The following is a 25,880-nucleotide window of genomic DNA, read 5'->3' on the forward strand; positions in this document are numbered from 1 at the left end:
TCCATACTCGTGGGATTGAATCATTAGTGCTAAGCATGTGGCGAGCAAAGGTGGTTAATTGCACAATGGTTGCTGCTACTTAACATCGTTGGTGTTTTTTTTTTTTTTTTGCTTTATTAACGCATCTTTTTTTAGGAGGGAATAAATGAAAGACTTAGCTTTAAGAACAATGATTTAGAGCAGTTTGTTCTCTTAATCATGAACAGCATATAATGAATCAAGTTGGGTTTTGCCCTTTCTTTAACATGAAGAGATAGGGTTGGGAAAGATTTTGTAATGAGGTGGGGAGAGATCCTTGTCCCTCCAAACTAAAACAAATTGGGGTTCTTCCTCTATCTTTTCATATTTGGTTGAAAGAATCCTAACTCTCAAGCTCTTTCCACTATAATTACTTGATATCCTTTGTTTCTGTATAAGTAGCAAAGGAAATTAGCATGCATGTGATAAAAGGTGAAAATGGAAGCAGCAGCTAGATGCGCCCACTTAGACCACATGGTGGCTATTGACATTTATAGCAACATTTTTTCTTTGGCAACTTGGGCTGCCATGTCCTTTGGCATTGCTTCTAGTGTTCAAACTATGGGTCACTGTCTGCTTCCATTTCTCTGTTGATTTGCACTACATAAACCCTAATTATTTTTTTTAAAAAAAAAGGGACCCTTAAGTTGAAAAGGATATTTCAAGGCAAGCAACTCATCAGGGTGGGGAGATGGTCTAGAATATTGTCAAATGAATGACCCAAGACTTTGAGATATATAGTTTGGTATATACAAAGCTTTTATTGACATATAGCTAGGATTCCTTTGTTTGTTTGTTTCCTCTCAAATTACTCTATTTTCTGTTCAGTTTGAATGGGAAAAGCTAGGTAAAGATTGTTCAAACTGAGGTAAAGATTCTAAGAACCCATGAGAAAAGGAAAAAAAAAATCATTAGTTACATGTGACAATGTCAAGACTTAGCCCAACACCATAGATATTGCAGCACACCTTTTTTGCCATGTAAGCAACCAACCCCTCCCCCATCCCACCCTTCTTTTCTTGCTTTGTTTTCTTTTATTATATGTTATATGGCATGCACCATGTGATTACAACCAAAGAAAAGAAAAGGACATGCATTAAAAAAAAAAAAAACTTGCATGATTTTACCTAAAGTATTCTAAACCCACATGGAGGGGTCATGCCTTGTCCATTAAACTCCAAGAAAACAAAAGTAAAAAGAAAGAGAAAAAAATTATAAATAAATAAATAGAAGAAGAAACAAACTGAAAGGAAAAGCAAATTAAAGGCATTGTGTGGATGGGCAACTACATTTTTGGTCACCACTCACCACCACTAGTAGTGATTGTGATTTTTTAGGGTTCTTTCCTAATCCTCCCAACATGACTTATTTTAGGGTTTCGTCGTCTTCTCCAATACCAACAAAAGAAAATAACTGTTTGGAGGTAACATCTAGGGTTTCAGGTAGGGTATCATAATCTCTCCTACATTGTGTGTTTGTGGGGTGCCATCATCCATATGATATGACCCTTATTTTCATTTAAATCCACGTGTATATAATCTATTAAATTCCAATATATTAATCGCATTCAAATTAATCCCTCGCTGGGATAATTAAAATAAAATTATCTTCTAGTTCTTTTGATTATTGCAAGTAAAGACAAGTAATTTTTGATTAAAACTAAATTAATCAAAATAAATCGAGTATATAATCTATATTAAATTCAACATTAAAATCAATCTCATGTAAGGATATATAAGACAAAAAAATATACCTTTAATTCCTTCAATTATTACAACAAGGGTAGTGGACAAATTCAAATGTTATAGCTTAGGGTAGGTAAATAATTGACCAACATTAAAAGAATTCTTCCAGATATTTGCCCTACTTCTTCATTCATTTCCTTAACTGATAGCCTGATTAGTTAGACAATCTCCTATTCCCTTGATTCCCAAATTTTCTCCACCTCTAATTTGTGTAATGAACAAAATCTATCCCAATTATATAATATATTCTCAGCTAATGACCTACAAATTAACAGCTTGCTTGCTTGCTGGGAATCTAAATATTTTGTTCCTCAGTATTTTAACCATAAAATTCTTTTGGATCTTAACTGGCTTTTACCAATATAATTTTTGTATTATTTTTTATATTTTAATATAATACTTTGATTTAAAAAATTTATAAAAACTCAAAATCTAAACCATCTTCAATTCTTCGTCATCAAATTTAGCTAATGAATCCGTAAAAATATCTCATAATCTTCGACTTGTTGTTGTCGTTTCGCATTCAAGAAATAGCTAATTTCGAATCCGAAACACTTCTTTTAAAATGCAGCTGATGAGCCAGAAATGTATACATATGCCTTTGAAAAATTGAAAAACAAAGAAAGATTAGGTAAAAGGAATGCCTAAATGGGGACCAATTGTGTCCTTAGACAAATACCAGATTGGGGTCACGCACTTTTTTGCCCCCACCCCCCCTCCAAAGACAAGGATTGAAGCATATTTCTTATAATCAATACATGGAGCACTGCATTAATAATATTACAAGGAAACTGTTGTACACTTTTTATGTGCAATGAACCAGCCGTGTTACTGTCCCTTTGAAAGAAGTCGTGTCGTTTTCTTTTCAAAGAGAGGTGGAAGGAGGGGGGGGGGGGGGGGGGGGGGGGGGCGCTTCTTCTATTTGCCTTGCTGTCTAGAGAAAGAAAAAAGGGGGACCAAATCACAATAAATTAAAATATAAAAGGGAAATAAAATGAAAATTCCATTTTCTAGTCTATGTATTTGTCTTTCTAATTAAGAGCCAACATATCAAAGGCACAGACAAGTAGGGAACAAAGAAATCTGTGCTAAATTTGTGTTGTGGGTAAGAAATTTAGCTTCTGGGTCAAGGGTTTTTTTTTTTTAATAATTATTACATTTGATTCTTTTAATTAAAGAACAAGAATGAGGGGATTCGATTTGGACCACAATGGCCATGTGTATGCATAGTTGCTTACATTATAATTATAGAAAAAAATAATTAAAGAAAGGTGCAATTAAAAAATTAAATATGTAATTCTAATTATTAGCTTGAAGAATCTAGAATAGGCTTAGTGGGTGGCATGTGGCAATTTAGTCATAAAAAGCTTAATTAGATACTTTATATTAAATAAACGCCGCCCTTTCCTTTTTGTTTTAAATTTCTTTTTTCTAAATTTGTAATTTAAAAAGAATCATCCGTTTACAAGTTTCGAAAGGGCACAAAAATAGAATATTTTTTATATGTATGTATGAATAGAATATAAATGTACATAATCGATCAAATGGTATCTCACAATAAAAAATTAAAAATGAATAAACATGTGTATTTATAACGAGTTCAATGCTGTTTAAAAGCAAAAATAGAAGGATTATCCCAATTGGTGACAGAAATCCAACTGCCAATAATGATACAATTTTGGTGATTTCCTCTTGGAAAATGCCCAAAGAATAGGATGAGTAAAGGTAATCAGCATATATCTCTTCGATCATCTTGACATGACTATATGAAGTTATTTTCCCTCTTTCTGAGCGATAGGAGATTGCAAAACTTGAGACTAAACAGCAAGTAGCCGTTTCTTAGGGAAGGTAGGGGGATGTAGAATCATGAAATTTTACTCTTACCAACTACATGAAAAGTGGCCAAAGATAAACTGAAAACGCCTACTTCAGGCTATCAAAATTTTCCCTTCCCATGTGAGCCTAAAAATGTTACCATATGCAACTAGGCTGAAAACTAGGATTAGATGGCTAACCTCCTTGTAGCTATAGGTTTCATAGCAGTCTTTCAATGGACCAAAAAAGGGTTACATCCCAGCATCTTTCCTAAGTGGGTTTGATTAGGCAAATCTTATTTCTATTGTCCCCACCTACTAAATATGGATGTATTTTGGGAGATTTTTTCTCCATATTTTGCTATTACTTTAGGTTCCAATGCCCTTGGCTGGGATGGGATTCCCTTGCGGAAGCTATTCCTGGCTTCTGCCATTGCCTGCAATTATCTCCAAGCAAATGGTAATATTTTGGCTAGTAGCTTTGGAAGCAACTTCAATCATAATCTAGCTAAGGGTTCCTAGACTTCTTTCCAACATCCTGTGATTAGTAATTTTGTACTGCCATAACCCAGAAAAAGTTTTTGTTCATAGGATATATTAACTTTTGAGTGGGTGGAGAGAGTCAATATCAAGCATCACAAGACAGAGTTGCCATGGTAGCAGTGGTCATATGTCAAAGCAACTTGTTGGGTGAACTAGTTGCATATGAACACCTTGTCTTAGTGGCCATCCAAGAGCCTGCCTTTGATGGATTTGATACAAAAGAAAGAAAGAAAAAAAAAAGGCATACATGATTGATAATTTGATGGTCCTAATAGCATCTATTGGAGTGGAAAACACTTCCCATAAATCACGCACCCTGTCCCTATAACTTCTTCATGTTTTTCCTTACTTCAATGCATGCTTGGATTGAATCCTTTATGATTATCATGATCAAGATGAACATAGTTATAAGCAAATCCTTCTAACCGAAAGATAATTTTAGCAATTTTCAACAACATTATGATCGACCGAAATGCAAACCTGGTAGCCTAACCCAAGGTAACCTAGATAGTTGGTCTAAGTTTTGAATCAAAGTTTCATGCAAGAGTCAAGGGTAAGAAGGGAGGAATTATTAGGGGAAAAGTAAAAAGAAAAAGAGAAAAATGATTGTATATTTTGGTGACAATGATTAAGCTGACAAAATTAAATCCAAAATTTAGCCACCTAAACAATGTCAAATGATGCAATTATATTCATAATGTTAGTTAATTAAGAAGATTTAGGCACCTAATAATCCATGCGTCTGGCTAGCTGTCGTCAATTTATTTGTGAATTTATGAAAATCATAACCCTCAATTCAATATATTTCCATTTTTTTTTCCTTCTTCTAAAATAAGATTTAGATTCTTATGTACGTAAATAAATTTTGATAATATAAATATCAACATTTAAGGGTTATTAGAAGAAAGATTTTTTTTTAACTAGAAATGAGGGCAAAATTCTCATAGCTTAGTATATTATATATTAGGTTCAATTTTTTTTTCTTGATCTTGAGATTTTAGTATTATTTTGCATGATGATATTTTTTATTACATTTATATTAAAATTGATCATTAGTTATATCGAAAGATGATGATAAAGGAAAATTAATGATGGGCTGTGGACCTACCTTACTTGGGCCCAAATTCTAATATTTTAACAAATGGGCCTCTATCTTTCAAGGTCCAAAAATAAAAAGAGCAGGGTCGGATGGCTTGGGCTCCAAAAAATGGAGCCCATCTTCCAGTTTGATTGGGCCTGAAAATGGTCGTAGTTACCCTCGAAACGACGTCACGGGAGTTGCATAGTCCGACGAATCTCACTTTGACATTTTTTGGTGTTCCAAGGTCCGCCACACACCCCACCCCCACCCTCCCCTTCACGGCCACTCGCAAGCTTTCTTCGAAGGCAAAGACTCACTCTCTGGCGCAAACTTTCCTCCGATTTCAGCTCTCAAATCGAAAAGCATAGAATATGGCGGCAGAATCTTCGTCTTCATCATCGTCAGAAGTAAAGACGGAGAGGAGAGGAATTCCGGGAGCTCAATTCGTTGAAGATGTAGAGACTTATCTCTCTCAAGCAGGCCTTGATGTCAACTCTGCCCTCGCTTTTCTCCAAGAAAGGTCCCTTTCTTTTCCTCTCTTATTTTTTCTCAATTCGCTGAGCTTCCTAGACTTCGAGAATCGTCCTCCTTTTAGTCCACCGCCTGCTATTTGGCTCGTGTTTACTCTCGGTTTGCCGGTGGCTTATTTTTTTCGTTAAAGTTCAATTTTTTATCCAATTTCGTTAAATTATGAAGTTGGGTTGCTTTTATCTCTGAAGATTAGTTGGGATTGAACGATTTTAGACTTATTTGGTTTAAGTTAATGAATTTGCAGGCTTCAGCAGTATAAGTTGGTTGAGATGAAACTTCTTGCTCAGCAACGAGATCTCCAGGTATCATGTTGGGATCTTTTTCTTTTACTGACTAGTATCTATATTTTATTGTATTATTTATTATTTCGATCCGCTATACTTAGTTTTACTTACCAAAATGGGGATTTCAGTTCCATTTCTACGCATTTGGTTGTGCTCATTGTGTGGGCAAAAGTTTTGTGTGAGGCTAGAGTTTTTGCTATTTTTATACTAGTTTGTTAATTGTTATTATGGTAATGTTTTTATGAAAAAAAAAATTGAAAAATCAAGGAGAGGTTTTATGGTCAGTGTTAAAATTTCAAATTTGGTAAAACAGTTGTCGATGAGCATAGATGTGTCGAGGGAAAATTGCTGTTGATTTATTTGATTATTAAATGGTCTTAATCCTTGATGTTAGAGATATTCCAGTAAGATGGTTCTCACTTGTAAAGTCCATATATGGGGTCCATGGTAATGTGCTTTGAATTTGATTACTTGCCAAAATGCTCGTTAGTCATTAGTTCATAGCAAGAAAAAGGAAGCCAGACTAAATCATAATTACACCCTTATGTTGATACACGATATTCATCTTGTAATGCCATTTTGTAAAAGCTAGATGGAATTGCAAAGAATTCGGCATGTTAACCTGTTAGAATTGGCCTTGCTAGTTCAAGCTTTTTGTACAGGCTTACACCGGAGAAAATATATCCAACTATTAGTTCTAGATACTGAATGCAATCAAGCTTATGCCGGGGATTTATTTCGGAACAACTTGATGTGTCACATCTAAGGCTGCATAAAGGTACATCTATGTATGGGGGAAAAAGGGAGTAATAGGAAACTACATAAAGGTAATAATAAATTTTTGTTTTCCACAGCTGTGGAGCATCGATGTTGGTGTGGTGAGCAAATATGGTCCATTAATTATCTTAATTATTTGACAAGAAAGAAAATTACAAAAGAATTAATTGTATTGACTCTTTTATTATTTTCTCATGTTTGCTTTTTCATGTTTTGTGGCTGTTTATCAACATAGCTGTGTGTTTGTGTGTTTCATTTTTTAAATGTTGAAAAGACAAGAGGATAATTTAACATGTAGGGGCTCAAAAAACTTTTTGGGGATACTGTCTTGAGACCCATATTTTATGGTGTTTTTTAAATTACATGCTAATTTATGTTGGGTTAATCTATGTTCATTCCCTGCCAAAAATTTAACCAGGCTAGACATTCTCATTCATGCTTAATTTTTATTGCATATATGTATATTGCTTCTCTTATGACGTGTTGTAAGAGTCTTGAATAATGCGCTTTTCTATTGTGGTCATCAGGCAAAAATACCTGATATTGAGAAATGTTTGGATGTGGTTGCCACTTTACAAGCTAAGAAGGGTACTGGTGAGGTTCGTCTTTCTATGATATTTGACTTTTAATATCGTGGTTCTTTTTTTTATAGAAGTTTTTGATTCTTCATTTTCCTATGATATACTTGGATAAGGTTTCCATATGAGATTTGCAATGTGAAGGACTATTCTGTCTTTCTGAGCTTCTGCATTGATAGAGTAGGAAACTCTCGGTGGTCTAAATGTGGTAATCTTGTGATCTGCTACATATAGGCCCATGTTGAATGAAATGCTCAAGGTTCAGGCACTATTTTTTATTTTGGAATTTGGGAATCTAATCGTTTAAGACATTTTTATGGTACTGGATTAGGTGTGAAATGCTCAGATCCTATAAATGCATGCTTGTTGTATAGACAAGCTTGAAGCCAAGAATTTAGGATTCTTTATCTTTTAAATATCTACTATATGCTAATGATTTATAATATTACTTTTGGCGTATATAGGCTCTTATTGCTGATTTTGAAGTCTCTGAAGGCATATATTCTCGGGCTCGCATTGAGGATAATGATTCAGTTTGTTTATGGCTGGGAGCAAATGTCATGTTGGAATATTCATGCGAAGAGGTCCAATAGTTGCAATTTGGATGATTACTGTTCCTGTGCATTAACAGAACAAGACTAAGTTATTCTGTTACTTTGTGTGCAGGCCACTACTCTACTGAAAAAGAATTTGGACAATGCTAAAGCAAGTTTAGAAGTTCTTATAGCTGATTTGCAGTTCTTGAGGGATCAGGTGACAATAACGCAGGTACTATTGTTGTTCCATAATATTACTTTCTTTCTTTACCTAGTGGGTTCCTAGTAGTGATTAATGAAACCCAGCTTCTGCATCCGGTATTGGTTGGTATAATTAGAACATTCATGGGATGTGTGCAACGTGGTTCAACCCAAGAGGTGCGGAACTATAAATTCTATTCGATGAAATGGATGGAAGAAAATAGAAGTAGCTCATCTGCCTTAATCATGCTTAATACCTGCTTGGTATGTGTACTATTTATCTTCAACATGTGTTGGCTTTCGTTCTTGATTATTTTAGTACAATTGCTCAGGTAACTATTGCCCGTGTCTATAACTGGGATGTTCATCAACGAAGAATTCGTCAAGCTATGGCCACAGCTAAAGATTCATGAAACTGAAAATATCATTCCTTGATATAGATGTGGAGAGTATGCTTCTATTCTGCCATTTCGTTAGTTTTGGTAAATGGGTTGTCTGGTGTATTTCCAGTGAATCAAAATTCCGTTTTAATGGTCGCCCCATATCTTCACTTTCCGTTCCTAGGTTCTGGTTCAATGAAGTGAAAAACACATGCTCATGATGCTAAGAGCAGTTTTGATACATGATAGTAGTAGAACTCTAGTGCATCAGATGCAACAGCTGTCTTCACTATGATTGTTAGTTTGTCAGGAGCGTTTTGTTGTCTGTAACTCCATGGCATCCATCTATATTTTTTCAGTTTAATTTATGCACTAGTACTTGAAATTTGTACGCTTTTTGAATCCACCTATTACAGCAAGCTTTTGGGTTCAAATTTGAAAGTTGAGATGATGATTTAATGTGAAAGAAATTGTCGGCAAAACTTGACCAGGATGAGATGACAAGTTGTTCAGATTACTGGGTCTTTTAAGCTGAGCCTTAAATGATGTCAGCAACACCTTATCCTGCCAGAAAAGGTGTTGTTTCTGGGGAATGCTTTCAATTATGTTGTTAGTATTATTGCTACTTGGGTCACAGAAATGACATTTGTTTTAGGCCTAATCTGTGATCAAGTGAGCCGATGAAAATCATTCGATTTTTGAAGCCTAATATTTGCTGGTCCCTTAGGAAGGACACTCTTCTCTTTTTATTGTCCTGTGTGTCAGGCTTGGTTTTTCGTTTCCTTTTTTCTATTGCTTGACATGAAGTTGAACCATGAATTCGGCTGGCAGACTGCTGCTTTCAATCGGCCCAGGTTTTCTCATGCGGACCCAAGCCTGTCGGTGGCATTTATAGTCAAAAGCATGGTTAAATTAGAAGAGTTTTTATCATAGGGGTGTGTCATGTTCTTTCATAAGAACAAAGTCTCATATTTGTCTTATTTTACCGTTGGATCAAGGGGTTGAGAAGCTTTCATCTATCCATCTGCTGATTCATAAAAGCTAATGTTTGCTCTCAAGGATGCAAAAAGGTTCATATATTTTTGCAGGCCAGCAATAGATTCATAGTCTTGGGGCACTCCATTTCCACAAGTTGGCTCATCGGCCCACAAATTGTACATCTGTCTTTACGTCCTGGTCTTCAAATCTTGGCTTGATATTGACAAAATAACACAATCCTGAAATGGGAAACTCTCATATGTATCATCCAAATCTTTTTCGTGTCATCTTTAAGAAAAACAAAAACACCCCAAAACAAGGGAGAAAGTCTGTGCAATCTTCCTGACATACGATCGATGTAACAGGACATTGAAACTATTGTTTCTCATGGCGCATCCATCATCCGGTGGCCCCCTGGGCCAGGCAGCTGTTCCTATCAACCACAATTTCTTAAAAATCCTTCTCCCAAGGTTGGACCCGGTAAAAAAAAGCTTGAATCTGATCATGGCAGTCAAGATGGAAAACGTCCACTGCACCAAACCAGCAAAAGGGTCTGGTTTCACGCTCGGTTGACCCTTGAAACCGGGCCCATAAAGTATTAAAGGCTGGTACCAGATTGCCATTCCTAAGCCCCAACAGCTACCGGCATGTGGCTTGACACTTTCATATTAGTCACTTGATCCGGCACCTGTTTTTAACTCCCCACCCTTTTGTTTCCTCTCCTGACATTCCATTTCTTGAGTAGTTTATACCTGAAAACTTTACATGCCCTGTAATATAAAAATCAACAGGATTAGATTATGAATTTGCATGGATCTTCTTTCTGTAAGACCTGTGATCTATAAACATCCTCATTTGACTTCCTGTCTTCAAAGATTAGATCTTTTTCTACAACTTGTGGAAACAGTAAACGCTTGATTGATGATCATTGATCAGAGATATATATATATATATATATATATATATATATATAACAAATATATTCTATCCTGAATCAGGTCCCTCTGAGCTGTATTGACATAGAATTTCTTCTAGTGGAAAGATGCTTGAAACACCTGTTCCATGTTTTAAACTTGTTTTCTCGGATAAACTATACTCAATGGGAGAAAAGAAAGAGGAGCAGCATCTCCTTCTTTCACACTGCAAAGTCGAGTATTATCCACTTTTGTTTTAATCTCTGTAAAAGTTAAAACCGCTAAATATTTAAAGACGGAAAGGATACGTAGAATATTACATGTCCTACATATATAACCCTAAGCTGACAAAGACTTACGTAGGAAGGAAAACATACACCTCGAACACATACGAAGATAACTCAAACAAAGAGAGAAAGGAATATGAGGGAAGGGCGGAAAAAAAAAAGAAAAAGAAAGGGAGAATAGCAAAGAGACGTGCACGCAAAGCGAGGGTGATTTGTCCTGAGTGGCCCTTGCTGTAATTAAAGTGGTTTTGTCTGGTTGTGTTAGACAGACGCGTTTTAACGTTGCCAATTTTTATAGTCGGGGGGACACTGTTGACTTTGACTCCCCATGTGCTTCTCCGCCTTTTATTTTTGCAAAAAAGGCAACATATTTTTCAAACCCAAAAAACCTGACGCTGCTAACTTCTCCTTGCCGCAATCCCCGCAATGCGGTTTCCCATTCCACTCCCTCTGCTTCTAGAAATCGTTCGGGGTCAACGGATTTCTCCTTCATTTGCAATGCTTGTCATGTTTTTTTTCTTTGTCATGAATTAATTAGACACACCGACCGGCTCTTCTTCTATTAATACCGAATGACGAAAAGATCCCTTGCTTCTGTTAATTTATTGGCGATGAAATTTGTCTCTTTGATCTCTATACTTAAGACCTTTGATGTAATTCGAGATGTCCAACGATTTGATGGGGAAGTTGCCTTGAAATTCCATTAAACAAGTGGTTTCATTGCACTTGCTTGGCTCGGTGTTTCTTGGACAAAACTCCATCAGTGAAAGAAGTGGACGAGCTTCTCTGCTTTTGGCTTCAAAGCTAGCAGTTAGTATGATACCTTTCAATATTAATGAAGCAGATCCATATTAGGTGACTCTTTGTACAAGAAGTTAAGGGAAACCCCAAGTCCACTTTTAACTCTCTTTTTTTAGTTTGAGAAAACAACCATTGCCATGTACTAATCTTGAAAAGAGGGAGAGCAAAAATATTCCAAAGCATATCAATTGTTTGACTTGGTCTAAACTTTGGTGGATGTCTATTTCAAGTTGTTGGGTTGACTCTATATCAAAAACTAGTCTTTCAAGAGAAAGATAGGAAGAGGCCAATTAAGTAATAATTATGTGGACTTGGTTATTAGGTTGTGAAACCACGAAACACGATACCATAGATCACAGATGATACAGAAGTTGGACACGTAAACTGATCATGATGCATCAAAAGCAGCATCAAAACTAATAACTATACGAATAATTTTATATATGCAACAATTTCATTGAATAGTTAATTGTGTAAGTGAAAGAGAAATCATGCGAGGATCCTGCTTAGGAAATAAAATAAACGAGGGAAGGAATAAGTGGTTAATGTTCTCTAGAATCTAGCTTTGTTTTCATAATATACGTAATCAACAAGGAAGAAAGTTTCCTCTTGCAATCACAACCGCCATTAGTGGATATGATGTCAACACTAATCTAGAACCAGAATCATAACTTGTGACATGCCATGAAGAAAATATTGTAAGCCAAGAATAATTTTTTTAATTAATTAATTAAAACACAAAGAACCCAAAACTTGGGTTGATTGTTCACATAACATAATCTTTTAAAAACTAATAATAATAATCAAAGAAGTAGTTGCTTTCACAAATTAATTAATAGGAAGATTGTTTAAATATGTCTATTTTTCTCCTCTATGAATTTTTTAGCTATTAATTTATTAGATTTGTTAATCTTTCAGGCTAATCAAGGAGAATCTTAAAACTGTGAGATAAACAAAGGGAGAGCCAAATATAATATGAAATTGGGGTTTTGCTAAAATAATCAAAACTTTGGTCTATCACAATAGTTAATTTTGCTTTCACATTGTAAGGCATAAAAGACTGGGGAAAAAACTGTTTGACAAAACTAGTTGGTTGATGTTACCAGAATCATTTGATCAAATGAATTCCATTTGCTGAGTTAAGGAAGTCAATCAAAGCCTTGTTGTCTTGATCTCTTCAAAAGCTTTTCTTATTATAAAAAGCTTCAAACACAAGGTCGGTTATTGATTAAGCATGACAAAGAGTTTTAAAAAACAATGGTTATGGCTTCTTTCTTAAACTATTGTTGCAGCTATACCTTCCCAAAATTCTCTTACACCCAAAAAATATAACTATCCAAGACAGTTTAATTAGTTGGAAAAGCATGAATTGGGGCAGTTGAGCTCCAAACTATACATTGATCCTCTCTAGGGAGAGCAACTTTGCAACAAGAAAAACCTAATATATATATATATAGAGAGAGAGAGAGTTTATATTCGATGTACTGTTAAAGATAAAATAAACTTATGTACATATATGCTGAGTCCTTTTGCTTTGTTAAAATTATAATTAGATATAAAATGAAAAGGAATGGTAAGGCCAACTACAGACTTTCCAGAAATAAACTTTGCAGTCAAAATTCTGCAATTATACAAATCTGGAAGTAGAAATGACTTGTATCAGATGTCTATCTGTGCGTTCTCATTCTTATTGAAGCAAGAAAAAGATCCTTTTGAACCCAATGTTTACGGTTACCAAGCATTAAAGTCGTTCAATTCACCTTTTCTTTTAAAGTTACTTTGTACGTAGAAAAGAAAAGAAAAGACTAAAATAAGTGGAATTTGATTCCCTTCTTAAAGAATAGTGATAATGATGGCAAAATCTAGTGCACTGCCTGGGGGGTTTGACAGATTCAAATTAAATCCTTATCATGGCCCATGAGCACACCAATCATCGAGCTATGATTTTTCTTGAATGATTGATTGTATATAGTTTGGATAAAAACTCTTATTAAACCCACCTTTTTTTGAAAAAAAAAAAGCAAAGAGATTTTTATTTGGATTAGGAGATTAGAGTTACTATTCCAAAATCAAGATTAAGAAAAAATTAAAGTAAGACTCATTGCATTGTAACTTTATAGAAAAGTGAAAAAGGTTTTACATACATGTTATATGTGCAGAATTCTTTTGATATAGATCAAACTCGGGATCCGTAACACTAAATATTTTGATTTAATCAAGCCATTTACAAATGAATTTGTCTCTTTAAATATGTGATACATAGGGTTTGTAGGAGATGATAAAAGGCTACAATCATGGGGTTTTGGACACTCCCACCGCCACCCCCAACCCCATCTGGTCCAACCCCTACGCCACCATTACCGCTAAACCCTAAACCCCTAAAAACCAAGGGGAACAAAATGTACTATGCATATATATATATATATATATATATATATGGGGGTAAGATCGACCGTGCTCTCCAGACACTCCAGCATGTGCAATAGCAAATTTCCATGTGCACGAAAACAGGACCAGAAAAATAAAATCCATCCCTGTCCTACTCTTATCCTTTCCATCCAAAATATCTATAGTTAAGACAAATAATTTATTGATCTTGATCTTGTATGGCACTACTAATAATTTAAAAACATTTATTTTATATCAAAATTTAAATTTTTTTATGATATATACTCAATACTTTTTAATGTAAAAAAACATCTTAAAAAACGAAAAATCGATAGGGAAAATTAAATGAGAGAGTAATATATATGTATATATTGAGATCATGTTTTTTAATAGTTGAAGAAAAAATGTTCAAAAGCTTTGACCTTTGACCAGTTCTTGGTTCACATAAATTAAACAAAGGACATTTGGCTGGTATGGTTTTAGACTTTTGGAACCACGGTCAATACTACCACTTTAATTTTTTTTTTATTTTTGCCCGGGTCGGTGTTCGATGTATCCTAGAGGGAGTTCGGTTGGGGTGGATTCCAAAGACCAAGCGCCATATCTTTGTCGTGTTCGCCACGCTCCATCCTCTTTTAAGATATGAAGCCTTCTTTTCGCATGCACGTGAATTGAAACTTATGTTAAAAACATAAATAAATAAATATAAAAGACCAAGTTTCTTATTTTAAGAACCAAATTAATTACAGAGTGATTTATGTCTGTCTCGTAATTTGTAACCTTAATCACCAAGTAATCCAGAGTCAACCGTCGTTTAACGATTTCTACCAGATTTTTTACTAGGTCTTTTTACAAAAAAACATAGAGATCTAGATGTTACTTATAATTTAGAGATCTTTTTCTACTTAATAAATATATAATTCATATTGAAAGTGTAGATTCATGATATTTTATACTTTAATTTTTTTTCAATTGGTATTATGGATAAGTTTTTACATAAAGTTAATTTTACTTGATAAAATTATTAAAATATTTTTAATTTAAAAATTAATATATAAGGTTAATTGAGAAAAAAATCGCATAACATCATTAAAAAAAAAATTATAAAAAGTGTATATAGAATTTATCTTATTAAAGCACGATAGATTTTAGACAGATTAAAAAGAAAATTGTAGTACTACATAAGTATAATATATAAATGGAATTTAATACTACTAGTTGATTTACTTGATCGGTGAAATGTGGGCAACAGCTGTGAGAAACTAGAAGGAGGCCAGAATATATGAACGGTCACCCATTTTCTATCCTTAAAAATGTCTCTCACATGTTTCATGAAATTAATTACTAAGATTTGTACCAGCTTAGAATATATATATCATATGTTAATAATAAATAAATAAATAAATAAATATATACTTTTCTTATTTTCCTTTCTTCCCCCTTATTGGAGGACAAGGGATGATGACGAGTAATGAATCTCATGGAAATTCTTAGTTATTGACCAAATTTAATAATAGTTATTAAATTATTAAATTCTCATTGGGGTTTAGGAGATTAATGACTGGTTGTAAATATGGAGACAAAATTTAAAGAGTATGATTTGATTACAAATTAATTTAATAAGTGTTTCTAGTTTAGAAAAACACTAAGCAAGTTGATGGAAAAATGGACTCATGGGCCTTGGAAAAAACTTGGATAGAAGACTCTGGAAGAAGGAAAATACAAGCTTAAATGATATATGACCTCAGAATCTACTACTACGTCATACTTCTCCTGGATAGGACAATGAATACTAATTGGCATTAACTCAGATGATGATTAATTTATTATTAAAATTAAAAATTTACATGGATATAAATCGAAATGTATGAATTTATTTATGAATAATATAAAAATAAGAATTTAATTGCATAAAAAATTTAATGATGATTAATTTTTTTAAATTAAGTTTTTATTTTTGTGTTATGTTCAAATAAATTTTTATTTTTTATTTTTAATAAAAATTAACAGTTGTTAAATTTAATATCAATCAATAATTTTTTTTACGTAATATAATATGACTGGATGATTTGATTAGAAGATCCATTCTATATAAGTTATTATGTAATTACTTCAATTGACAAGTCATATTATATAGACAAAAATACTAATCATTATTAGGAGTGATGGTTATTTATGTCCAGTTAGAGTTAAGATTTGTATGTATAGGGTAAGAGCTTAATGAAGTATAATAAAAAATAAAAATTAATTATATATTTAAAAAGAAATTTTAAAAATACTTTTTAATTTACCACGTACAAAGCATGAAAAAAAATATATTGAGGTACAAAGAAATACATAAAGAGGCCTATATGTAATGTACGGGCCATAATCTAGTAAATATAATCGGAAGACTTAATAAGTATTTAAGTCAAAATAAAATAATTAAGCCATAAAATGAAGAGAAATTTCTTCCCAAAAAACAAAAGGATGGGAATGGGGCGTGTATAGGAAGCAACCTTATTAGGGGGGGGGGGGGGGGGGGGAGAGAGGGAATATACTAAAACCGCGTAAAAAGTGCATTGTGCTTTGGAAAGAAGACTAATCAAGAAAAGGCAGCCGTTGGATCAAACACGTAGGATTGTCAAAGGAGACAAAAATACACCTGTAATTCAATCGTTGGCTCATCTGTCCATCGAGTTTCGGCCGCGATTGGGGGACCGGAAGGAAAGGGACGGGCCGTGCGTCGTGGCAAAATGTGGTTTCACGAAAAGAAAAGAATTAGCATATAATTTTTTTCTTTCTTTTTTATTTTCTTCTAGTGGTAGAGAAAACTTGTGAGAAATTTCTTTCTTTTTGCTTTTTATTTATTTTATTATTCGGGTGTGTTTTAATTGAATAATTGACAATGAAAGGTATTTGTTTTGGAATTTTGTTCCGTAGAAATCAGGCTGTACGTTTGGAATCAGGACAGTGATAACATGGAGAGATATATACCACACGAAAACAAAAGCTAGTTATCTCATATTTGGCGTGGGATAAGGATAACTCCCCTTCATTAATTTTTTTTATTATTTTTCATAATAAAAAATTAAAATAAAATTTTAAAAATTAAACTGTTTGAAGACAGCACCAGAGTATTACGTTAACGTTACTATAAACTCGATCTCTTGCAAATGCGAAAAAAAAAAAAAAAAAAAAAGGTAAATTGAAAAATTGGAAACTTAATAAGTAGTTGTTGACGGTGTTGGCTTGTCGGGGAAGAAGTGGGCGAGTGATGAGCTGGACAACTATGCTGACGCGTATATTGCGTCAGCATTCCCAAACGCGGTTATTTTCTTTTTCTTACAAGTACAAATCCTTTTATTGGTAATTGCGTTTCCTTTTTTTAATTTCCACATCTTCTTTGTAAGCTTTTTGTTTTTTTTCTTTTCTCTCTTATGGAAAATGGTAGCAAACCCATATGACAAAAGTACCCTCTAGCTATGGTTTTGTTGAATTCAAAGTATATTTTAAGCATGTTTCTTGTTTAAATTATTGCTTTTAATCTCTTTTTTGACTTGACGAAAATTAAAACATAAAAATTTATTTTGGTGTATTTTATATTAAAATTAAAAAAAAAATAGATGGAGGGAATATGACAATGACATGGGTGGAATTAAATAATTTGATTTTGTGAATTAATAGTAGCATATATCTTGCACATGGGGGGCTAAGAGTGAAAAGTTTTTCTAGTTTTATCTTTTCTCATTGTCTTTCTACGAAATGATCTTCAAATGAGTGAACAAAATCTTGGATAAAGATTCCAAGGAAATGATCAAATCAATCTTATTCATACTGAAAAATATTCGTAAAGGGTCCAAACCACATTTCCACAAAAAATAAACACAACTTTGGATCCAACCAAAAACAAAATATTAACCATGGGTTTTAGAGCTTAATTTCACTCCTCATATTTATGCCCAGACTTCTCAAATAAAGAAAAAAATGATTAAATTGTCATATATAAATAATGTAAAATTTTATTATATTATATAATATCTGAGTATTTGATTCATTGATCGGTGTATAATTCTCTATTTAGAGAGTAAGATTCGAATTTTTTTTTTCAATTAAAAAAATTTTATTGTATTATATATATATATATATATGTGATATTCCCAAATAGTAAAACATGTGAATTCAAATAATTCACATGAAAAATATCTTCCAAATATTGAAAATGTGATTGACACGTGTAACATTTGTCATAAAAAAGGATAGAGAAGCTTTGAATTCATGATGATAAAATACAATATTGAAAAATAATTAAAATATTAATAATTGGGACAGTCCATGTATAAAATTTATATATTTTTATTTAATCACATAAAGTTATTTTATAAATATATAAAAATTTTAAAAAATTTATTAATGAAGTAATAACATTTTATTCATTAATGAGATGTGAATCAATAATAATTTAAGGGCATAAACGGTATTTCAAGAAAGAGAAAATGGCTCTTATGTACAATTAATTTAAAAGAAGAAACAAAAACAATTAGTTTTAAAAAGGCGAACCGCGAAAAGAAATTAAAATAAAAAGAAGGCCATGTCCACACACGACCGGTTAAACCAGTCAACAATCCGCGTACGCAAAAGTGGACCCAAAAAGAAAGGGGGCGGTCCTTAAGCAATAAATGCGGCCAACACCGGCCTCCCTTAATCGTCCACGTACTGTACTCATAATTAACCGGCAAATGGCGGTCGCCTCTCCAAAAAAAAATCCAAGCTGTTCTCCAAATTCCCAACCCAAAGTCCATTCACACTTCATCACCCAAACACTCCCCATTCCCTCACTCTTTTTTAAATTATATTTAATTTTATTTTATTTTATATTTATATATATTTTTTGCTAGCTTTGTTTCTATTTAAAATTTCTTTTTGGGTGGTAATGCAAAGGATTTAAACTTTTGGGAAGAGAAAGAAAGAAAGAAGAGGGTTATGTTTTGTTTAAAAATGGAGGAGAGTATGTGAAGTCTATGGAGAAGAAGAAACCAGAGGGGGAAAAGAGAGAGAATTCGATGGCAAATTTGAGGTTTTCCGACGAGAATCCGGCAGCAAGTGGTTTTGGTGGAAGCATCTTTGACATGGCAGCAGGAGCATGTGAAGGTAGTGGTGGAGATAAGTGGGGGACTTTAGGCTTCATGGACTTGCTCGGTATCCATCAAGATTTTGCTGCTCCTTCTTTATTCGATTCCTTTCAGCCTCCGATTCTTTCATCATCACCACCACCTCCACCTCCACCATCGTCCTCTGAGCTTCACCAAGAGATATTACATGAACTACAACTGGAAAATAAGCAACTTATACAGAAGCAGCAGCAGCTTCAAGGACTCCCATCGCCGGCTTCCACCGTACCGGAATCTTCAGAGGTTTTAAACAACCCGGCAACGCCCAACTCTTCTTCGATCTCTTCCTCATCGAATGAAGCCGCAAATGATGAGCAAACCAAAACCGGGGATGATGAAGAACAGGATCAAGACAAGACAAAGAAACAGTAAGCCTTTCTTGAGTCTTCATCTTACTTGTCTATAAGCTATAGGCTTTGGTTCAGTACACGGTTTAAGGTGAAGAAAGGGAAGAAGTGATGGGGTTTTTAAATGGGGTTTACTTCATTTCTGTTGTTGAGTTAGATTTTGGGGAGTGTGGGGGAACCTTTTTAACTTGTCTTGCTGAATTTTTAAGTAAAGTTTTTTTCTGTGATGGGTTTAGGTTGAAACCCAAAAAGAAGAACCAAAAAAGGCAAAGAGAGCCGAGATTTGCGTTCATGACTAAGAGTGAAGTTGATCACCTCGATGATGGCTACAGATGGAGAAAGTATGGGCAGAAAGCTGTGAAAAACAGCCCTTATCCCAGGTATCAAAATCTAATCTAAATCCCCTCATCTTGGTCCACTTATGATTACTTTTTTTAATTCAATTATCGTTTACCCCAAGAATTCAAATCACCAAAAAGGGGTATACTTTAGTTGTTTGTTTTTTAATAAGATGATTACAACAGGAGCTATTATCGTTGCACCAGCGCTGGATGCGGGGTGAAGAAGAGAGTGGAGAGATCATCCGATGATCCCACGGTCGTCGTCACCACTTACGAAGGGCAGCACACTCATCCCTGCCCGATAACCCCACGTGGAAGCATCGGAATCTCACCGGATTCCTCCACCTTCGGTGCTGCTTCTGCTGCATCTTTTATTGTCCCACAACCTCAGTATTTACATCAGCAACAACCCTATATATATACCTCATTGCCTCCTTTGAATATCACCACCGCCACCGCCACCAGTTCTAGCTTCATCAATCCCTCGTTTCCCGCTTTCCTTCAAGAGAGACGTGTCGCTCCTCCTTCAGCTTCATCACTTCGAGACCATGGACTCCTTCAGGATATTGTTCCATCCCAGATGAGGAACGAGGCAAAGGAAGAGTAGTAGAATGGGGTTTTTAATTTTATCTTGCTGGTATGTAGTTCTTCTAACTAACTCAGGGGATTCATTTCTTTAGAACAAAGAACCCCTTCACCATTTTATATATTATTTGTGTAAAATCACTAGTTTTTTTTTTTAGTCTTTGGATAACTCGTTTTGTCCTTGGTTTTTTCTCTTGTGGTTATTCTTTGTATGTAGAGAGAGTATTCAATTATGGAGATATTGGGTTGTTTCTTTCTTTATTCTTCTTCCAGTTTGCTTCACTCCAGCCATTTTTCTTCTTCTTGCTTCTTGCCCATCCTTTTCTTCCTTCCCTTTTCCATTGTGTGTGCACCCTTATTTTCAAAGAGATAGATTAGCTAGCAAGGGTCTTTAGGGTTAGGGTTTTCCTTCATGAGAAAAGTCGTTATGATCATCAGATCACTAGTTTTTAGTAACTTTTTGTATGCATACAAAATTCTTCAACTTTATGGGAAAAGGTGCATTCTAGAATAATGGGTGTGGGGAAGCCTACCCTACGAAGGAAGAGAACCCTAAAGATGGGAGGAGGGCAGTGAAAAAACAGAAAATGTGTATCCTGGTGTACATGCATGGAGGAACAAAGGATGCAGCAATAACTTTTAACCATTCCCATTAGGCTTTTTTCCTTTGGAATCCCTGACTTTTTCATCCCTTTTAAGCTAATTAACTGATAAGGAGGTGGAGTTCAATAAATGAATGGTATATATATGAACATCTTTGCAAAAGGAAACGGAGTGGTGTTTCTAGATATTAGCGGATGGTACTGAGAAACTTTTTCTTGCGAGGATCTGGTTCCACACTAGTCTTTCCCCCATTTTGCACGGTCTCAGCTAGAAAAATGTACAGTCCCTCCGAACATGCTGAGCTTTACACGTATATGGCCATACAAGATATAAAGCAGAGACATTATGAATAAACTCTTGTGGAGAAATGGCAAATAGAGATTGGGAAAATTTTCAGTTGCATGCATTTTCATCAGCTCCTTTGGCTATCACTCAAAAGAATATTCATATGCCAAGACCAGTTTATATGCCTGTATGCTTCTCGGAAGTTTCAATATATAGGCATGCACATTACAACAAATTTGGGTTTTAAGTACATTTCTCTACGCATTGAAATCTTAAAAATTATATATAGTTATTTAAATTTTTAATTACAGTTTTTACTAGTGTACTTAATCTCTATAGTTATATATTATTCATGATGTTATTAATATTTTGTATAGTGTAATCAAATTTATAAAATATGTTATTGAAAATTTTTTTAATGGTACATTTTAAATTACACAATTGTAATCAAATTTATCGAAATGGTACCGGCATTTCATAGAAAATTAAAAAAAAATAAATCGACAAATTCCACTAGTAAACTTTGATATTTAACCTAAGTAACTATAGCAAGTCTCGGCCGACAATTGAAACCGGCCGACCAAGACAGCAAGAGGAGCTTATCTATTTCCTACCTAGACTAATAATAACCCTAGCTAGGATGACTCCTTAAGGACTTGAGTTCATTGATATATGCAAGAATGCTGCCTCGAGTATTGTTGGTGTAAATAACAGGAAACCTAAGACTCACAAATTTGTCTGTGAAACCATATACATGAGAGTGACGAGGACAGAGATCTAAACGTCATGCATTAGCTGGGGGAGAACCATCTTTGGAAACAAGATTTACATTGACAAAACATGTAAGACTTTGAAGATAAGGTGCGTGAAAGAATGATCAACTTTTCCCCCAAATTGTCTTGTCAGTATCTTCATCTAAGGTGGATCCCGTTTTGGAAGATTTTTGCATGCAACAGCTGGCTTGAAAAAGTAGATCCCGCATTTCCATTTCTATACGTTCTTCATTCTTTTGAGCAATTTGGGAAATTAACTTTGCATTGATCATTCACAGTGATCCACAAAGGAAAACGTTCTGAGGGGGTTCAAAGATTGTAGCTGAACCTCCATGTGCATGAAAAGAATGAGAGGGGGGCATTCCAAGTGAGTGTGACATGATCTGCAGAAACAGGCTGTCCAACAGAAGAAGTTGTGTGATGGCTTTGGAAAGAAGATATGTAGTGTAAACATGGGTAGGTTACCAGTTCACTCAACGTCACGAAGAAGAGGGGATAAAGATTGTTTGTATTTTTCCCCTCCTCACCCATGCTATGAACATTTCCTTAATTGGTGGGGTGAAGAGGGGGTTTGCTCAAGCATTGCTGGAAAGTGGAAAGTTCAAAAGATGGAAAAGCATACCCTTGTTTTTTTCCTAACATAAAAAGAAAGAGAAAGTTGCTGTTGATATCACAATCTTTCTAAAAAAAAAACCCAAAAAAAAAGAAAGAAGAAGAAGAAGAAGCTCTCATAGTTATCTTCAATGATAATAATTGGACTGATCAAATGCCTTTATAGAAATGATATCCATCAGCTGTCTTACATCTATGCTGAAAAGTTAGGTCAGGTCACTTTCCTAGATTTATATGAGATTCTTATTAGCTTAATTCAATTAAGAAATTGTTTTTGCTTTAAATAAAATATCAGAAAGCCGTACAAAATTTCTACACTACGACCTAATTAAGAAATAATCTTGAAAATATTCTCTCTATATAATTTTAGCACCTATTTAGTTGGTACATTAAAAGTGAAATAGGAAGCTGACATTTCAACTAGATGATAATACATTAAAAAGTATATATACTGGGTGTAGATGCAAATTAATCGGGAAAATGAGAGAGAAAAAGCTTACAATTATAAGGCTAATCAAGCCTATATATGTCCGGCCAGAAATGAGCTTCACAACCAAGAGTGTTTATATGGTGAATCATCCCCATCCCTCCCTTTTTTTTTGGCCTCATCTTCCTTAACCCTAAAATTTTTTTCGACAAAACTAACTTTGGGAGAAAAATTTGAATTCAAATATTTTCGAAGAAAAAATATGATTAGAAATTAGGTTATGTCTCGATGAACTAGTTTCGATAAATTGACAAACTAAATGAAACAATAGTAGTATATGTTATTAGATTTTATAATGAAAGGTTATTTAAGGTGAAATTAAACCTTTACTTGATATAGTCTTTGTAAAATGGAAAGTAGCTAGTCTCCTAATTTCGAAAAAGGATGGATAAGTACACGTAAAGTAGTGAAGGCATCCGGGGAGGGTATTATATTTATGTAGATGAGGTTCAAAATCAAAATCTTGTCATTCAATTTAAAAAGAAATAATAATTGAGAAGAATAAAGTTGTCTATGTTGAATTTGGAGCACATAGATTCTGTGCTAGAATTGTCCGAGGATCAATTTTCAGGATCAAAAGGTGAGCGCGCAACACTTCGTGGGCGGTGTTGTGTAGTGCTCTGTCGGACCTTTCTCTTGTTGGACCTACTCCGAGTCCTGCTTTCTGGACATGAATGGGGCCTGAAAAGCAAGAAACAACTTTTTCATAAGGATTGTAAATCAAGTAGTTTTGTAAGGATCTTTGTCGATATCTAACCCGATAATATAAGATATGAGTATTTTATGTTCCAATATCTTATATTCAGATTTAAAATGAATTCGGATAAAATTTTTAATGCTCGTCATAAGTTAGAGTAGATTTCAGATATCATCCTTACTTTTCCGGTCTCGTTTTCCAACAGTTTAAACACATAAAAAAAAAAAATTGGGCTAAAGTGCATCAATTCCTGTGTTTTGGATCATTCCTTTCAATGCAACAGCCGAAGCTCAACCAAATTTTAACAGGAAAGTAGCAATTAAAATCTCAAGAAGATATCGTTACAATGATTGATATACAAATATTTTACGGAAAATATGATGGAATTAACCTTCTCACTTCGCCCACAGTTGTAGGGTGTCCAAACCACCAATAGGCACTAACTACTCTCTCTGTCAGCACAAATACAATGGTGGCAGATTGCACTGTTTCTGTTATCCTTCAAAAGCTTCAAGCAGCACATGGCGTTAGGTATATGTGCGTTTCTCATGACGAGACATAAACTTGACCTCTTCCATGGCTTGACTGCTTCTTCACTTAACCACCCCATCGGCTTGGAAGTCCTCGATTGCTCCGGTATGCTCAAACAACAATCTTATATAAGAAAATCATCTTCACTTACAGTTCCACCATCTACAGAGTAGAAGATGGCCAAGCACTTAGTTTTCTGTTTGGTGATGCTTAAGCTTTCCATCGCATTTGCTAATGTGCCAAACACCTTGAACGAAACATGTCTCGATGACATTGATATCGTGCTGCAGATTAACTTGTATAAGAACAGCTGCCCAGAGGCAGAACCTATCATCTTCTCTTGGGTTCAAAATGCGGTATCCGAGGACTCCAGGATGGCAGCTTCGCTGCTTCGTCTTCATTTCCATGATTGCTTTGTTAATGCAAGTAGTCAATCTTTTACACCAGAGTTTTTTTTTTTTTTTTGTTAATCTCTCTTTTTAGATCATCTGGTAAACATAATCCAGGATGTGGGTTTTGCAGGGTTGTGATGCTTCAGTGTTATTGGATGATACTGAGGATTTCATCGGTGAGAAAACTGCACCACCAAACTTGAATTCTCTGAGGGGGTTCGAAGTGATCGATGCCATTAAAGCTGAACTTGAGTCTGTTTGCCCTGGAATTGTTTCTTGTGCTGATATTCTTGCAACGGTTGCCAGAGACTCTGTCGTTCTAGTAAGTAAATGCTTCTGATTCCTCCCATATGAAGTAGCAGTAAAACTTGTGCCCAGTTCTGTTAGAATGAGAATTCGGATTTGCAGGCAGGGGGTCCTAGTTGGGAAGTCGAGATGGGCAGGAAAGACAGCTTGGATGCTAGCAAAGCAGCAGCCACAAACAACATTCCAGGCCCAAATTCCACCGTGCCAACACTGGTTGCCAAGTTCCGGAACGTTGGGCTCTCGTTCAATGACATGGTTGCCCTCTCCGGTGATGATTTCGTAGCATTGATCACCTTTTTGCATTTTAAAACTTCGTTTTAAAAGCTTACTGAGAAAACCGTACAATATTTGACACTACGGACAGGTGCTCACACTATGGGAATGGCTCGATGCTCCACGTTCAGCTCAAGGCTTCAAGGCTCAAACGGTCCAGACATCAATCTGGATTTCCTCGAAACTCTGCAGCATTTGTGCTCGGAATCAGACAGCAACACCAGGCTTGCACATCTCGATCTAGCGACCCCAGCAACATTCGACAACCAGTACTACGTTAACCTTCTTTCCGGTGAGGGATTGCTACCGTCCGACCAAGCCCTAGTCACTCAGGATTACCAAACTCGCCAGCTTGTACTCTCCTACGCTGAGGACCCTTTAGCTTTCTTCGAGGATTTCAAGAATTCTATGTTGAAAATGGGAAGCTTAGGGGCACTCACTGGGAATGAAGGCGAGATTCGTAGGAATTGCAGGATCGTGAACTAATGAACTTCGATTGCCTAGAAAGTTACGGTGGTTAAGTTTCTACTCCCATGTTCGTCACTGTTGTCACTATAGTAACCTTAGCATTGAGTCAAATTAAACCCTGGAAACCCTTCCCCAGATTGGTACCAAGCCATCGGGAATTGAACTCCAGGAGTT

At 34.9% G+C, this 25,880-nt stretch overlaps 3 protein-coding genes across 3 annotated transcripts; all 3 read left to right on the top strand.

The window, feature by feature from the left end:
- The first annotated feature begins 5,443 nt into the window (after nucleotides 1-5,443).
- PFD3 (prefoldin 3) lies at nucleotides 5,444-8,882 on the top strand. The gene is made up of 6 exons (XM_007035778.3): nucleotides 5,444-5,721; nucleotides 5,977-6,034; nucleotides 7,321-7,392; nucleotides 7,836-7,955; nucleotides 8,038-8,139; nucleotides 8,441-8,882. The coding sequence occupies exons 1-6, from the start codon at nucleotides 5,573-5,575 to the stop codon at nucleotides 8,519-8,521; spliced, it is 582 nt and encodes a 193-aa protein (XP_007035840.1). The 5' UTR covers nucleotides 5,444-5,572; the 3' UTR covers nucleotides 8,522-8,882.
- A 9,769-nt stretch (nucleotides 8,883-18,651) lies between these two features.
- On the top strand, nucleotides 18,652-20,540 carry WRKY48 (WRKY DNA-binding protein 48). Its single transcript, XM_007035780.3, has 3 exons — nucleotides 18,652-19,374; nucleotides 19,590-19,733; nucleotides 19,878-20,540. Exons 1-3 carry the CDS (start codon nucleotides 18,857-18,859, stop codon nucleotides 20,299-20,301), a joined length of 1,086 nt encoding a protein of 361 aa, XP_007035842.3. The 5' UTR covers nucleotides 18,652-18,856; the 3' UTR covers nucleotides 20,302-20,540.
- A 3,710-nt stretch (nucleotides 20,541-24,250) lies between these two features.
- On the top strand, nucleotides 24,251-25,772 carry LOC18603684 (peroxidase superfamily protein). The gene is made up of 4 exons (XM_018119734.2): nucleotides 24,251-24,689; nucleotides 24,790-24,981; nucleotides 25,068-25,233; nucleotides 25,330-25,772. The coding sequence occupies exons 1-4, from the start codon at nucleotides 24,444-24,446 to the stop codon at nucleotides 25,722-25,724; spliced, it is 999 nt and encodes a 332-aa protein (XP_017975223.1). The 5' UTR covers nucleotides 24,251-24,443; the 3' UTR covers nucleotides 25,725-25,772.
- The last annotated feature ends 108 nt before the right edge of the window (nucleotides 25,773-25,880 follow it).

The sequence above is a fragment of the Theobroma cacao genome, chromosome 4, assembly GCF_053813885.1.
Source record: "Theobroma cacao isolate CCN51 chromosome 4, ASM5381388v1, whole genome shotgun sequence".
NCBI classification, from domain to species: Eukaryota; Viridiplantae; Streptophyta; class Magnoliopsida; order Malvales; family Malvaceae; genus Theobroma; species Theobroma cacao.

Excerpts from the sequence above, each read along its gene's own strand:
- WRKY48 (XM_007035780.3), top strand. The coding sequence starts at position 18,857 with ATGGAGAAGAAGAAACCAGAGGGGGAAAAGAGAGAGAATTCGATGGCA. Across the intron at positions 19,375-19,589 it reads CAAGACAAGACAAAGAAACA|GTTGAAACCCAAAAAGAAGA; the intron begins GTAAGCCTTTCT and ends TGATGGGTTTAG. Across the intron at positions 19,734-19,877 it reads AAAAACAGCCCTTATCCCAG|GAGCTATTATCGTTGCACCA; the intron begins GTATCAAAATCT and ends TGATTACAACAG.
- PFD3 (XM_007035778.3), top strand. The coding sequence starts at position 5,573 with ATGGCGGCAGAATCTTCGTCTTCATCATCGTCAGAAGTAAAGACGGAG. Across the intron at positions 7,393-7,835 it reads CTAAGAAGGGTACTGGTGAG|GCTCTTATTGCTGATTTTGA; the intron begins GTTCGTCTTTCT and ends TGGCGTATATAG. Across the intron at positions 7,956-8,037 it reads TGGAATATTCATGCGAAGAG|GCCACTACTCTACTGAAAAA; the intron begins GTCCAATAGTTG and ends CTTTGTGTGCAG.
- LOC18603684 (XM_018119734.2), top strand. The coding sequence starts at position 24,444 with ATGGCCAAGCACTTAGTTTTCTGTTTGGTGATGCTTAAGCTTTCCATC. Across the intron at positions 24,690-24,789 it reads TCCATGATTGCTTTGTTAAT|GGTTGTGATGCTTCAGTGTT; the intron begins GCAAGTAGTCAA and ends TGGGTTTTGCAG. Across the intron at positions 25,234-25,329 it reads TGACATGGTTGCCCTCTCCG|GTGCTCACACTATGGGAATG; the intron begins GTGATGATTTCG and ends CACTACGGACAG.